The sequence below is a fragment of the Nannospalax galili genome, unplaced genomic scaffold (genome assembly GCF_000622305.1).
Source record: "Nannospalax galili isolate Female #2095 unplaced genomic scaffold, S.galili_v1.0 scaffold50, whole genome shotgun sequence".
Classification (NCBI taxonomy): domain Eukaryota; kingdom Metazoa; phylum Chordata; class Mammalia; order Rodentia; family Spalacidae; genus Nannospalax; species Nannospalax galili.
Genome location: NW_008328749.1, coordinates 388,394 through 404,105, shown reverse-complemented (window position 1 = coordinate 404,105; position 15,712 = coordinate 388,394). Strand labels below are relative to the sequence as shown.

General features: G+C 36.8%; 1 protein-coding gene across 5 annotated transcripts in view; it reads left to right on the top strand.

Annotated features, from left to right (window-relative positions):
* Slc4a4 (solute carrier family 4 member 4) overlaps window positions 1-5,616 on the top strand; it is a 476,303-nt gene extending 470,687 nt beyond the window's left edge. For 4 of the 5 annotated variants that reach the window (XM_029561709.1, XM_029561710.1, XM_008829287.3 and 1 more), the window contains 2 exons: window positions 1,850-1,929; window positions 2,613-2,759. In XM_029561709.1, the coding sequence (XP_029417569.1) occupies window positions 1,850-1,893 (44 nt within the window). In that variant the 3' untranslated portion in view covers window positions 1,894-1,929; window positions 2,613-2,759. Of the gene's footprint in view, window positions 1-1,849; window positions 1,930-2,612 lie in introns of all 5 variants that reach the window. The other variant, XM_008829281.3, reaches the window with a different exon arrangement.
* Window positions 5,617-15,712: the final 10,096 nt, after the last annotated feature.

Sequence of the window (15,712 nt, the reverse complement as noted above, 5' to 3'; positions counted from 1 at the left end):
AATTGCAGCTTTCTTAGTACTACATCACTGTCTGTTACTGTTTGTCTTCCTTAGAGTTCAACCTATCACCAAATCAACTAAAAAGAGAAATTGTACCTCAGGTCTTTTAATGTTCAATGAGTCGATTTTTACTATTCAGAATTTGGAATATTTTCAATTAAATTGGCAGTCATAAAATCTTAGCACAGCTGTTTAGGTATAACTAATATATACTTTTCCTAATGTCTTCATTTCTCTTCTTAAATTTCAAGTTCACAATTGTAACTGTTCTGGTCTTTCTTGAGTAATAACCTGGTGGCTACAGTATAATAGCTTATGACATGTCATCTTTTTCTTTGTAATGGAGTTAACAGGCCACTCTGTAGTAAAATTAGTGAATGTCCTAAGCTTTCCCAGTAGCACGAAGCAATTGCCTCCAAAGCACTTTCCACTTTTGAGCTTTCATTTGAAGAAACTGTATTCTTTTAGAGTCAGACTCACTTGTAAGTACACTGATCAGTTATAAGGACAAAGACAATGGAGACACTTTTATTTCTAGTGGATAATAGCACTCATTGTCAGTAAGAGGTTAGTGTTACTAAGAAAAGTTTGAAAGGAATAACTATTGATAAAACATGGGAGATACATGGTTATACATTGCTTATCCACAGATGACTACAAAATGTAGCAGTTTAAACCCCAAATATGTATTTTCACTCACAGTTCCTGATGCTTAGATATGTAGGAGCTGCTGAGTTGGTGGTTGTGACTCAGGGTCTCTCATAAGATTGCATATTCAGCTGTCAGTGGGGACCAAGCCTCTCAAGATTTGTCCGGAGCTGAGGATCTGCTTCCAAAGTTCATGCAAAGGCCTCTGGCAGGAAGTTTCAGTTCCTTGGGCTGTGGGCAGTTCTATAGGACTGCCCTGACATGGTAACAGCTTTTTCCAGAGACAGAAACCCAAAGAGAAGCTACAGTATTTTATAATGGAATCTAAGAAGTAACAGACCATCACATCTGCCATATTTTGGCTTTGTAGACAACTCTGTTGCAGTATGGGAAGGACATACAAGAACATAAAATACCAAGAGATAGATGTCATTGGACACCATTTGGAGGCAGGCTATTGAGTACGTTGAAAAACAAGGAAAACATTCTTACCTTTATTGTCCAACTTACAGCTACAAGTTGTAACTAAGTCTAATTTTATGCTCACCTTTATTAGTCAAAGTTGGTTAAGAATTTAAGTTCCCCTGATCATATTCAGATTTTATTTTTCATCCCCAAAGAATTAAAGGCAGAAGGAGCTGTGGTGAACATGTGTGCACCATGCATGTCTTTGTTGGTAGCATAACCCAGCATGGTGTCTTCCAAATATACTGTGGAATTTACTTTTAAAAACTCACCAGATGAGAATTTAAGACTTGAGATAAAAACTTAGGTGCCAGTTATTCATCCTTTCAAAATCCCTTTGCCAGTATAATTGATGCTTGATAGACTATCAGAGGCTTACACAAAATACACATGATCATTTTGACCACAACTTTTCTAATAGCATGGTAATCTTTATAATCCAAGAACATTAGGGAGATACGTTACCCTGCAGAAGCAATTCCCCTCTTGCCCTTCACCTGGAGAGAGAGCAGTGGTCCAGCCCAGAAAGCCTAGAGGGAAAGGACACGATTTTGGTTCCATCACACCGCTTGCACTCTTATCGGGCCCCAGTGTTCATGCACATTGTTTAAAATGTCTTTCTTACTCTTTTCAGTTCTGAAAGGTGCCTCAATCTTCATGAGGATTTCCATTTTCACTCCAATTTTATATTTTACTAAAGATCTACAATATTTCATTTAATTTTTTTTCTTTGCAGGAGAAAGATCCTCAACATTCCTTGAACGTCACACATCATGCTGAAAAAATTCCTTTCCTTCAGTCACTGGGTATGCCAAGGTAAAGAAGAGCCAACATTCGCCTTGTGCTGTGTGGTGATTGCCCCACAGAAATGTAGCAGTGGGGGTTATGGGCAGAATGCCTGTTCTTTTTCCTCTATAGAATTTATCTTATATAAATTACCCAAGGGCCCAAAACTTGCACTGGGCTTTGCTGGTGGGAAGCATGCTAAGAGACCTGCTTACTTTTAAGAATAATGAAAAGTTTCAGTATCATTAAGTTAAAGCCCAGGATCAACATTAGCCCTTATAATTTCACCCCTGATTGACTGGTAACTGGAATTTCCTGGTAACTTTCTTCTAGTACTTTCTGTCTCTCTAACAAGGTTCTGCAAATGGCATGTCGGACTTGATTCCCCAGAGACAGGAATGTGAATGCTTTCAGAATGCTAATCTTGGCCTTGAACTTGTAAGAATATTACCCACATGGTAGTCTCAGTGTTGGTATTCATACTTTCTTGTTGTTACATATGAAATCCTGGGAAATTTTTAATTGAATTTGATTCAATTGCCATATTTATTCTTTTTGAAACACCTGTTCTTATGTACATGTAAGGGAAAAGAATTAGAAGAGAGCAAAGGTTGATAACTTTGAAGTCTGTACAGTATATGAACATTTCACAGATGATGAAGAAAACTGTATTTACATACTATTATTATTTTTTCTTTCTTTCTTTTTTTTAGTCCTCCTAGAACTCCAGTAAAAGCTGTGCCTCAAATTAGAATAGAACTTGAGCCTGAAGACAATGATTACTTCTGGAGGAGCAAGGGAACAGAAACTACATTGTAGCCTGTTTGTCTTAAAACTGATAGTTTTGTTAATGTAACTAATTTCTTTCTTTTTGTCTGTGTAAAGTTTTTGTTTGGTTTCAGTTTTGGGTCACGGCTGAATACTGCAGCGCTCTCTGCTTCTCTCTTGCATAGGTAAAATCAAGACAATAGTGTCTCTTCCCTTAAGGACAGCATTGAGGACTCCCCCTTTTGTACTTTCAGATGCGTCCTCTGACATGTAGATTCCTCTGTCATTCAAGACATGCACAGACCCTGTCCCTTTCCCTTATCAAGCAGAGATCAAAAAATATTAAGGATTTATATCACCTTTTAATACAATATTGAAGGAACTTACAAGCTTAGCTTAGAGCTGTGCTTGCTGGCTTGTCTTTGGTGGAAAAACGACCTCCAAACAGAGTCCCTTCTTGCTTTTAGAGCTCCCCAGGACTGGAAAAAGTGCTGCTACTCCAACTTGCTCTTGCTTGTCAACCCTAATCTTAGAGTTATCAAAGGAAGAAAAACTAAAGGTACTTTAATCCCTGTAGAGAAACTTTTGCCATCATTGTAGCAAGTGCTGGAACATCCCTTTTTCCTATGCAACTTTTTTTAACCCTTTAATGAACTTATCTGTTGAGTACATTGAAGAATATTTTTCTTCCTAGATTTTGTTGTTTAAATTATGGGGCCTAACCTGCAACTTATTTTTTGTCAATTTTTTAAACTTTTTTTTAATTACTGTAAAGAAAATGAATTTTTTCCTGCAGCAGGAAACATAGTTTTGAGTAGTTCTACCTCTTATTTGTAGCTGCCAGGCTTTCTGTAAAAATGTATTGTATATAATGTGATTTTTACACATACACACATACATAGACACAAATACACAATCTTTAGGGTAAGCCAGAAGGCTAGATGAAATGAAAAGAAAAAGAAAGCACCATGTTTCTAAGAATACGTTTTTTCCCCCTTTCTTTAAAAGAAATTTAACTGTTCAATGAAGGAGCTTGAGGGAGAAGAGAGAAACTTACATAATAGGCGCAGCTTCCGTTGTGATAATGGTCATACCTGGGAGCAGATGCTAGTTGTGTTGCCACGTCAGTGTCCTATGCAGTATTGTTAGGCATTTTTTCATTTTGAAATATTTGTGTGTTTGTCTATGGACTCTGTGTGTGTGTGTGTGTGTGTGTGTGTGTGTGTGTGTGTGTGTGTGTGTGTGGTATAAAGCCAGATAAAGAGTGACAGTAGACAAAGGGCAAAGTCATCGAGCCCCTGGTGTCCATTTTCATAAAACCCAAACCACTTGTGGAAAATTTATCGGGGGCTCAAATTTGTCCTGTAAATCAGATGATATCAGTTAGATATCATCAGATACCACTCAGATATCAGTCACTGTCATTGATATAACAGTTCATATTTACAATTCAAAATCCTCAAGAATATTGACAGCACATTCACACATCTATAAAGTGTTACAGGAATGCACCTAGATTGACAGAGACAATTTAACAGTACTCACACACTTTTCTAGGATGACTGGAGCACTTGTAATATATATGTATGTGCATTTCAACACATCATGTGAAAAATTAGAATTTTATTAGCCAAATTGAACATGGCATTTAATTGTAATATTTTTAGTAAGTTACATTATATATTGAATATATATTAAAATGATGATTTAAATATTGAATCCATAATCTTGGATTCATATAATGACAATTATGCTATACCCTCACTGATTCTAAGAAACAGAATGGACCACTTATTTTATTTTTGTAATGCATACTTTTGGAGTTTCACTTTCTTATGTTAGTTAAATTATAATTCTGCACTCCTGAAATTTTGATCATAGAATTTTTATTATCTTGAGTTAGCTGCTGTTTTATAGACATCTTGAAACATTTTTTTGAAACTTTTAATTTTATTAAAAATAGACATAAATGATCCCATTTTTTTCATTAAAATGATACAAATTATACATTATTTGTTAAAACTTAAAATGTTAAATTTTGACATATTTTTAATTCAGACACATCCTAAAAATGATTATTGCATATTGTCTAGTGTTCTATGTAAGAGGCCTTGCTTTCTTTAGTGCTGGAAGCATCATTAAAATGTTTAAAAGTATGCTTATGTTCAGCCAAACCTTGATGTTGTTAAATCAAAGGCACTTTACTTTTATGAAAGCTCTAGTAATTTTTTTTTTCTGATTATGAATGAAGTAGCCTGGGATTTGTGGCCCTCTCCACACCTTTCAGAGAACTCCTGAAACAACTTATCTCATCACCTCCAAACTGAATAGATTTAGACATTATTTGCATCCCCGTTTATGGTCCATGTTCTCTGGCTGGGATAGAAGGTTAATATTCATAAAATGAATGCAAAGTCATACCTTACATTTGCTACAAGGAATAGTTAGTACCAAGTTCTCTCATTACTATCAGAGGAGGAGGAGTAGTTCTCATACTAACAGGTAAAACTCTATATCTATAGGAAACCACCACATTATTGGAATCTGATCATGTTTGCTAACTGGCTGATAACTAACCAGATTTCAGGGTGGTTTTGTTTCTATGTAAACTGGACACAAATACAACAATGAATTTCAAATAATGCATTTCTGTCCTTTCTCCCTGGATGTGAATTTGGAGATAAAGGTCTCTTGAAGTAAAAACTCAAAAGTTGTTGACCAGGAATACTGTGCTTGTACAAACTATTAGAAGGAAAGATGCGTAGACTGAGCCTATCAAAGTGTTTAATGCCTGCAGTTTGCATTCAATGGGAAAATCTCTTGGAGATGCTGTTTTCCTTTTCTACTGTGTGCAGCAACTACTTGGAATCCTAATTATTTTGTGTGTCAAGGCAGTGTTGTTTCAGCTTCTCCTATCAGTCAAGGTTGCGGGGTGGGGCTGGGAAGTACTTGAGAAGGAGAAAAACAAAACCTCCCTCCTCATCCCCCACCTCAGAGAACAGGGGAAAAGCAATTGTCTGCTGTCAGTGATTCAGTTTGTGTGCATTTGGATACATGCAAGAGCACACACAGAGTAAATCTTTTGTCAGCTATATATAGGTGTTATAAAGTGAATGATTGTCTTCCATGTTTTTGGTTCTTTTTTTTTTTTTAACTGTGTTTAAGTACTTGAAATGTATTGACTGCTGACTATCTTCAAATAACAAAAACAAAACCCCATTTGAGTTATATTACAGAGGTCAACATTGTTCAGGGATGGGACAAAGTTTTCTTCAATCTTTTTCATACCACTTCATGGTTTTGGTGCAGGAGCCTGAGATTTTCTTATTCATACTCCATAATATTTCCCATCTGCTCTCACAGCATGAGCACAAATCCCAGTGGCACTAAGTGGCAAGAGACAGTCAGAAGACAGCAGCCCCTTCACTGTTGGAATGGCCTTGGGAGTTTTCAGATGACTTCACTGAGCTTTATGGTAGCCTGAAATGAAAATCCTTTTGTAATATATGCTAATCAGGCAGGGTGTGTTTTGACCAGAGGTTTGGACATACCTTATTTCTTGGCTCATTTCGTTGTGCTCTGTGGGTACACACAAAAATCCTGAATTCTGTTTCCTAGGCAAATATTGCAACTCAGGGCTAAAGTCACCCAGTGAATCTTTTAGAGCCAGAAGTAATTTTGTCCCAGTCCTACAATGTGAAAAGAGTGAATTGTTGCCTCTTTTTAGCCATTTCCATGGCTGGTACATATCCGTACACATTAGTTTTCAGAATCAATACGCACTTTCAGATATTCTTATTTTTATTCTCTTAAGTCTTTATTAACTTTGGAGAAATGATGCATCTTTTTATTTTAAATGAAGTAGATCAACATGGTGGAACAAAATGATAAAGAACAGAAAACATTTCAATATATTACTAATAATTTTTTCCAATATGAAACCTAAAATTCCTATAACATAGTATTTTACAGTTTTATGAAGCTTTCTATTGTGACTTTTATGGAATTAAGAGATGAAGAAGATGAGATATTTTAGCATTTATATTTTTCAAAATTAAATGTATACTTAAAATAAAGTAACTTTATGCATTTATGAGTGTCAAGTGCTTCTGTTCAACTCTTCAACTAATGTAAAGTGACCTTTATTTTATTCCTTTGGGTGCTGCAAAAGCGAGTAGAAAGATGAGTATGTCAGAGTCCCTGTCCTCAGACTGTGCTAATCCCTCCAGGCAGATAGATAAAATAAGTGCCCCAATATATAGACAATTAAGAGTCATCCATTTAAGTATTGAGCTGCTTTTGTTCAAGCACTCAAAGTAAGAATATGTGTCCAGTGAGGACATTGAGAATAGTTTTGTGGAGAAAAAAAGAGTACTGTCATTCTTTTTATAGTTACTGAAACATAAAATGCCATTTTCCTGAATCTAGAATTATGTGTATACTCAATTCTCAAAGCAAACCATAAAGCTTTCATTTAAAAGTAATTACTCAAATGAACAAATTCCAATAATGACTTTTCCATCCATAAATGATTCCGGAATATGCATTACCCACCCTTGTGCTGGGCGTACCTGAGCTTTCATCTAATACATTTCTCTGAGAAACTTCAATTTGGCCCTAAGTTATAGTCAGAAAATGTTGCTCCAAATGCCAGTGGAGCAGATGGTGGGAGGGACAAGAAAGATCCTTGGAAATAGTAAAAGATTACATTGGAAGACAAAAACAGTGATGCAAAGACATTGGCTAAAGCAATATTTCAATCTGGAAATTTAATATAGAGGCAACAGCTCTACACATTTGTGTAACAGTGATGGTGGTGGTGTGAAGGTAGACTTGATCACCAAGCTGAAAGAAGCTGCCAGTGCCTGCTCAGAAGAGATCAAGTGTGGGGAAATTTAATTCTCACAGAAAATTCACTATTATCACATATGACAAAAACCAAGTCAAAGAATTAGGATCAAGCTATATTTGGTATATTATTATCAGCTAAGTAACATTAAGCAAGTATCTAAAGAATAATGATACTTCTGTGGGGATTATAGTATTGCAGTGAGAATATTCATGTCATAATATACTATGGATGTATTTTTACAAAGTTGATGTAAAGGAAGGTTTTTAAAGGTAAAACCTTTACCATTAGAAGGTTTTGCATAAGTTTTGAAACAGCAGAGTGTGATCACACACTCCTTAACCCTTGAACTCAGGAGGCAGAGGCTGGCAGATCTCTGAGTTCCAGGACAGCTGGGGCTACAAGGAGACCTGTCTCAAAAAGACAACAACAAAAATTTGAAACAATAACCATTAACACAACGATTAGTAAAGGTAGCACCAGCCTGAAGGAGAATAAACAGTGTCTGGGCAGGTGTCTATGCAGAAATACTTTCTGGATTCAGTTTCTGTAGCCTTAATGCCAGGTAGGATTACAGGGAAGAGTCATTTGTGATAACTACCTTCAGACAATCATGTGTGAGAACACTTCTGTCATGTCCCAGTTTTATGAGTTTTTTAGAGCTGATGCAAATATCTCACTCTTACTGAGTTTTTGCATTATGAAAAGGGATATGAGTTCATATTTCCACACCTTTTCAGTATGCCACCTGGTCTTCCCCACATACTGGAAAACAAAGAAATAAATCGTATAACCCTCTGAGCAACCAAGCTATGTATCTCAAGGTTGGGAGGGAATTGAGCATCTTAGGTGTGGGTAGAGTGCTCACTTCCTTATTCAGATTACACTTACACTTACTTTCTTCAAATTGTCGATAAATTTGGTCATTTTTAAGCTTCTCAAAACATAGGAAATGGGAAACAACAAAGAATGTTGTTGATGGGAAAACTGAGCTAGCAAGCATTAATAGTTTAGTCCTGGCAAGAAAAGAAAGATTAAAACAACAAAACATAAAATGTACTCAGGAACTTAAGGATCAGGTTTAAGTACAGAGGCTAAGATACTCCAACAGGTCTGAAAGGTAAACGCAATTGAAATCGATTGCTCGTCTTAAAGGTAAAAAGTGGGAGGGGGGCTGGAGAAATGGCTCAGCGGTTAAGAGCCTTGGCTGTGCTTGCAGAAGACCCGGGTTCAAATTCCAGTACCCACATGGCAGCTGTCCATAACTCCAGTTCCAGGGGATCTGACAGCCTCTTCTGTCCTCCACAGGCATTGCATGACACGGGTGCACTTATCTACATGGAGGCAATACACACATACACATAAAAAAAAATTCCAATATTTTTTTTAAATTGAAGTGAATATTCAGAATAACCACGACAAAGTTAACCTGTGTTTGACTTTTGATTATTAACTTTTGGAAACTGAATGAAGTATTGCTGGAGAGCCAAGAATAAGATGAGTCCCAATTTCAAATACCTTATATACAAATGGGAAGGATGTAGACTAGGTAGTGCATTAAAAATTTACGAGTGATATGATAGGAGTGTATGTTGTGTACAGTGATGGTCCAAATGGAGATGCTAGTGATTCCTTATGAGAATAAGATAATTACCAGGAAATTTTCTAAAGTAGCCCATCAGTTTACATGGCCAATGTTGGTCTAATAAATGGTGTCTGCAGTACAATTAAGAAAAATGGATTAAATATGGAAGGTGTGAAACAAAATGATACGTGGAGAGAACTGCCCTGTGCTGTGGTTTCAATGTCTCCTGCAAAATTCACGTTGAAATTCAACCCCCAATGCAAAGGTGCTGAGAGTGAGAACTTCAAGAGGTGCTTAGGTCAGGAACGACTGCTCTCCTGAATGGCTTAGTGAAGTTACCACAGGAGGGAATTGGTTATCTCAGGAGTGCATTCCTCACAGGGATGAAGTTGCCCCCTTGATTCCCTCTCAGCCTATCTTGTATGAGCTTGCTTGTTCTCCCATATGCCCAGAAGCTCCCCACCTGAAGCCTCTTCTCAATTTTAGACTTTCTATCCTCCAAAACTATAAGCCCAAATTTTATTTTTTTATATTCTCTCTGTCTACGTGTGTGTGTGTGTGTGTGAAGGTACACTTGTGCTGTGATATATCTGCGATCAGAGGACAACTCTTGGAGTATATTCTCTCTCCATTTTGTAGAATCCAAGTATTGAACTCAGGTCATCAGGCTTGAGCATGGGTACCTCTACTTGCTGAGCTGTCTTTCTAGCCAGCCCTCTTTTATCTTTATAAATTATACAGTCTGTGGTATTTTTCTGAAGCATCAGAAATATACTAAGGTACCATACATTTGACTGTTGTTAAAGCAGTGAAAAAATGAAATAGACGTAATCTCTGCCCTAATGAAACAGGTGATTTAGAAGAGGAGCTGTACAATGAATGAATGAATGAATGAATGAATGAATGGACAATTGAATTAATGAGTGAAATAAAAATAGAATTATGGTATTGTAAAGAAGAATGATGCCACTAGGCATGGTGGTGCCCACCTTTAACCCCAGCACTTAGGAGACAGAGGTAGAAGGATCTCTGTGAGTTTGAGGCCAGCCTGGTCTACACAGTGAGTTCCAGGTCAGCCAGGGCTATAGTGAGACCCTGTCACACACACAAAAAGAACAATGACAATATGAGAACAATATAGGGGCATGGGATGGACTGACAGAGGAGGAGACCTGGAGTACGTGTGGGACACTGGGAGGACACTGAGGGAAGGTTGGTCTAGAGGCAGAAGGTACATCATTGCAGTGGGCAGAAGAGGGCAAACGATGATGATAAAATCAAGTTTGTGGGACAGAAACCAAGGACCAAGCCATCGGTCACATTTGCTCTTGCAAACACATGAATGTCATCCTTTATGCTTGCTTCTGACTTCACTCAACAAATCATTAATTCTGTCCAACCCCCAGAACTTATCAAAATAAGTATCTACTTAAAGATATCTTCATGCATGGCTATTTCAATAGTCTAGATATCCACTATTACCTTTTTCACTGGAAGTCTCTTATTCATGTTGGGTCTCTGGGTTTGCTTGTTGAAAAAAAAAATCAGTACCACCCCCCCATCATATAACTATAATTTTGACTATGAAACTTCTTTTTACAAAAAGTGGTAAAACAAGATTGTCCTTCTTGAGAGTTCATTAAAAATGAATCTTAATGAAAACATGGAAGGCTAGAAGTGCCCCAGAGACTTCCACCAACTTCTAAATGATGGATGTAAATGTAAGTTTAAACAGTGGAGCTCACTGTAGCCTAGTAAACATTCCATTGTAGAGATGACCACAGCTGAATGAGCAGGTGGACTCATTTAGGCTTAGACTCAGATATTGTCAGGAAGGAGTTATGGAGCTGGCTGAGTACTATTAAACAACATACGTACTTGGGAACTCCCTCACCCACTCCTGCTGGTCGGTCAGTCTAATCCTAGGTTGTTACCTTGAGGTTGAAAACTAGATGGTTTTTCTCTAAGAAAATTGAACCAGTTGCCTATGAGAAATAGGAACCTATGTAGAAAGGTTTTTGACTGTTTCATCAGATGCAACCAGAAGCTCAATAGGACTTACAGATATTACATTCCTTGACATATCTGCCTCACATTCTAAAAATATGTGTGGACACTAAGAATCACAAAATATCTGAAAAAAACCCTGCAAGCATTGCTGAGAAAGACTAATAAAATGCATAAACCATAAAAATAGTTCAGAGACCAGCAGGTCATTTTGAAAGTCATTCTGTGTTATTTTATGTTTGATAAACATTACCTGTATAAAATTTAAAGAAATGGAAACTGAAAAGAACATATGAAATTTAAGCATCATGACAATTTTATAAATTAAAGTATAATCAAAAGATAAAGCTTATAAAATATCTTAAAACATATAATCATTTTAAAACAGAGTAAAAGGAAAGAAAAATTTTAGAAAAGGAGCAGGTTACCAGCCAGGGATCTATTTTTTTATTTCAGGATTTTGAAGGAGGGTTTAGGGAACATGGAAGGAATGATATATTCTTTAAAGTAATAAAAATTTCTCAGTACTGAAGGAAGATAATTATTTTAGATATAAAACTGAGTTCTTAGAACAAAAGGAAAGTTTAAATATATACACACAGGATTGTATAATTTCAGATTATTAAGAACAAAAATTTTATGACACAAAAAGAATATATCTTAAATTGTCAAGGAAAACAGACTGCCAATAGAGAAATCAGAACCAATGTGGAATAGTTTTTTTTTAATTTTCAACAAATTTAGATGCTAAAAGTTAATAATGTTTTAATACAAAGTCTTAAAATTGTGAGGGCAATTATTTTAAACCTAAATTCTAGAACCAACTAATTTATCAGTAAATCATATTAACCAGATAATTATTTAGAAATCTTCAACTCCATACAGTTCTTGTACTTATTCTTAGGAAATTACTCATGAATGAACATCAGTGTCAGGATTTAACTAGGCCAGAGAGTTAACCTCACAGAAAACCATCGACTTGATGTTGTTGAACAGTGAAATCAAGAATAGTAGTTGGGCCCCAGGCCTAGAAAGGGACCAGTCAGAAGTTAAGTAGAAGAAGGGAGGGCCTGGGAAAGAACATGGAACAAATATCCAAAGGCATGGGTTAAGTAGCTAGAAATGTGGAAAACTTGAGTGTTTGATTAAAGTCATTTTTTTTTAAAAAGGCAGAAAATTCTGAAAAGATAAAAGCTGTACAAGAAAGTCATGGCCAAAATATTATGAAACCTCCCAAATTGGAATAGAAGTTAGTAGACTTCAAAGAAAAGAATGTACTGGATTCCAATAATCAGTAATAATCTGGAAGATATTAGAGAGATGAAGAAGGCACATGCAACCAGAAACTCCAGGAAAATGAAAGATAACACTCCAAATACATGGTAGACACATTTCAATTATTGCTAGAATGTTAAGAAGAATTTGCTTGAGTTTCACATTCTTTGAGTGACTCAGTCATAATTCATATTGGATACTTAATTATAGCCCAATACTTGGTTCAAATAAAGTATGAATGTAGCCATGGTATTAGCATAAATATATTAATTCTATAATGGAGATATTTTATTGATTTCATCATGTAGGATACATAAAAAGAACACAACAAAACATTAGAGAAATGAATGCGAGTAATATACCCTTCATGACATTAAAGACAGCTAACACAATGTTGGGAAGCGGGAAGTACAGAAATATTAAGGCCATGCCAATCAGTGATGTATTCATAACAAATGACAATTTTTTTTAATTTATTATTTTTATTGTACGTGTATGCATGTATTGCCTGCATGTAGGTAAGTGCACCCGTGTCGTGCAATGCCTGCAGAGGTCAGAAGAGGCTGTCGGATCCCCTGGGACTGGAGTTACAGACAGTTATTAGCTGCCATGTGGGTGCTGGGACTTGAACCCACAACCAGTGTTCTTAACCGCTGAGCCATCTCGCCAGCCCCACAAATGACAATTTTAACTGTCTTAGGTAGCATGGGGTTAAGCAGCCTCTGGCTCTTGTTTGGTGCTTAGATGTTCTCAGGACTGGCATCTCTGATACTCTTGATTGTTTCATCATGTTCAGAAGGTGGATATTATGGTTTCAGTCATTACATGAAAACAGAAAGAAGCTGGAAGACCTGCAAAGGCTTTCTCTCAGCTAGGCTTTACCTTTATATCCAGCAGGGAGGTTCTCCCCATAGGTCTCACTGAACAGATAGACATTTCCTGCCTACACTGGACCAATTGCCATCAAATGGAATTTGATTAACATCTTTTGGACTAGTGTGGGGTGGGGGTCTATCACTTCAGAGTTCAGGGTATCTCAGTACGAGAAGAAATTGGAAGTAGAGAGATAGGCTGGGGATAAAAGGAATTGAAAGGCAAAATGGAATTTTAATTTACTATGAAAACAAACATCGTCTAGACCCAGAATGTTTTTGTCATTCTTTACCTTATTCAACCTGACCTTGTAGCTCAGGCTGACCTGGTAAAAATTGTAAACATGGAGATTTAGTGCAAGGGTTGTCATGGGGTACATTATTGAGCATTAGCAGTTTGGGAGCTTCAATTATTAAGTTACTCAACTGGCAGACACAATTGCTGACTTTGGGCAGAACTACAAGTAACTGTGAATTACTGGATTAGTGACTATGCATAAGCTGTTTTTAAAGGATCAGCTTTTCCAAGGCTGAAACTGAGATTAGAGGGTATGATTATGGAGAAAAAGTATACTTTTGATGCCATGATTCATATCCTCAAACTAAATCTGTAATTTATTACAAATATATCTTATTATAAAATATTTCCTGAATACCATTTGCTGTAGTTTGGGTATTCCTTAAGTGCCATGAGTTAAAGGGGAAGAGTTATTAGGGAATGTCAGAACGCTTATGGAGGTGCCTTATCAGAGATCCTTAGGTCACTTAGCGCACTAAGGGGACTGTGAGACCCCAGCCTCTTCTCTTTCTCACTTTATGGCTTGGCTAATGAGGTGACCTTGCTCAGCCATATACTCCTGCCATAAAATGCTGCTCCACCAGAGGTCTAGCCCAAAGGGGATAATTGATAACAGACTTGAACTCCCCAAACTGTGAGCTAAAATAGACCTTTTCTCTTCATAAGGTAATTATTTTGTTTATTTCATTATCATAATGAAAAGCTGATAAGCAGATCATGCAAGCTAATAGCATGCTATATACAAGTTAACTTTATCATTTCACTATTTTATGTATTATCTGAGATGGGAAGGTTTCCCTTTCTATCAAGAAAATGCAATATGATATTGAGTTGTTTACCAATCTCCACGGAGGATTACATCAGCATTTTCTTTGTATGCAATGCTTAATGAATCAAACAGACACTGAGCACTTGGAACAACTAAACTAATTTGGAAGGATATAGTACAGTGCTTAAGCATTGAAGCTTTGATGTCAGTTTATATTCGAAGCTTGAAAACTTCTTTGAGTTTCTCTATTTATCTCTGTTTTTAAAATTAATTAATTTTTTAGTATTTGGATTGAACTCAGATTTCACAGATTCTAAGCAGGTATTCTATCAGTTTCTTAGCCCTTTGAGTCTCGGTTTTTCCTTTGTACATAAAGGTTGTATCAGTATAGCTGTATCTCTGAAGGCATAATATCATGCATGAAACTTATGATAAATTTTATTAGTTACTTCCAAGGTAACTAAACTTCTGCTAAGATTTTCATGGAGAACTTAGTAAATATTTGGAAATAAACTATTTTTGAGATTTTAAAAGCCTTTCAGTGTGACCATCCCCCATAGAAACAATATAAATCTAGTTATAAATACAGTTATAAACAACTATAAATCTCCCTTATTTGTTAAAGTATAGCCCTGAAAACCACTGCACAATTATTTTTTTCACAAGCACTTATATGGTCTCATTAGCTGATAGGCAATGTTCCAGGTGCTTTAAAAATATTAATTTATCCCCAGAACAGCCCAATAGCCCAATGAGTGATATACTATGTTTACATAGACTAAAAGACTAGAAACTGAAAGATGGATAGGGTCAGTAGCTTGCCCAAGGTCATTGAAGAGCTAGGATAAATTTCCCAGCACTCCCTCAGGACCCAGGCTATCCATCATTCCATGTGTGATGGCTGACAGTCACAGATGAGTCCATTCCTAGGAATTCCCTTGAGCTAAGTCTTCAGCCAAGGTTATTACCTGCCCTTGGGAGTGATCCACACCCAGCACCTCATTGCCTCAGTTCAGGACACCTCAAAAGGATCTTTCCATCATGAGCGCTCCCTGCCATCAGTTGGGTCCCTTAGCAGCTGTCTCACAGCTCAGCCTTTCTTTTCACATCTGCTGTCATTCTCTCATGAGGGTGGCTTCCTAAGCATTGTCCCATAAGCCTCCTGGGTAGAAACCTCTGCCTGGGTCTGCATCCTGTAAGTCCCAGCTAAGACAGTCATACAGACACTAAGTGGCACAGTTAACTCACAAATCTGGCTCCATTGTGTGTCCTTTCACTACTGTACATAGGGCTATATATTATCATGATTAATTTTAATAATGTGCTTAGGAGCTGTGTGAGATGCCGTGCCTGTAATCTCAGTATTTAGGAGGCAGGGTCAGAAGCATCA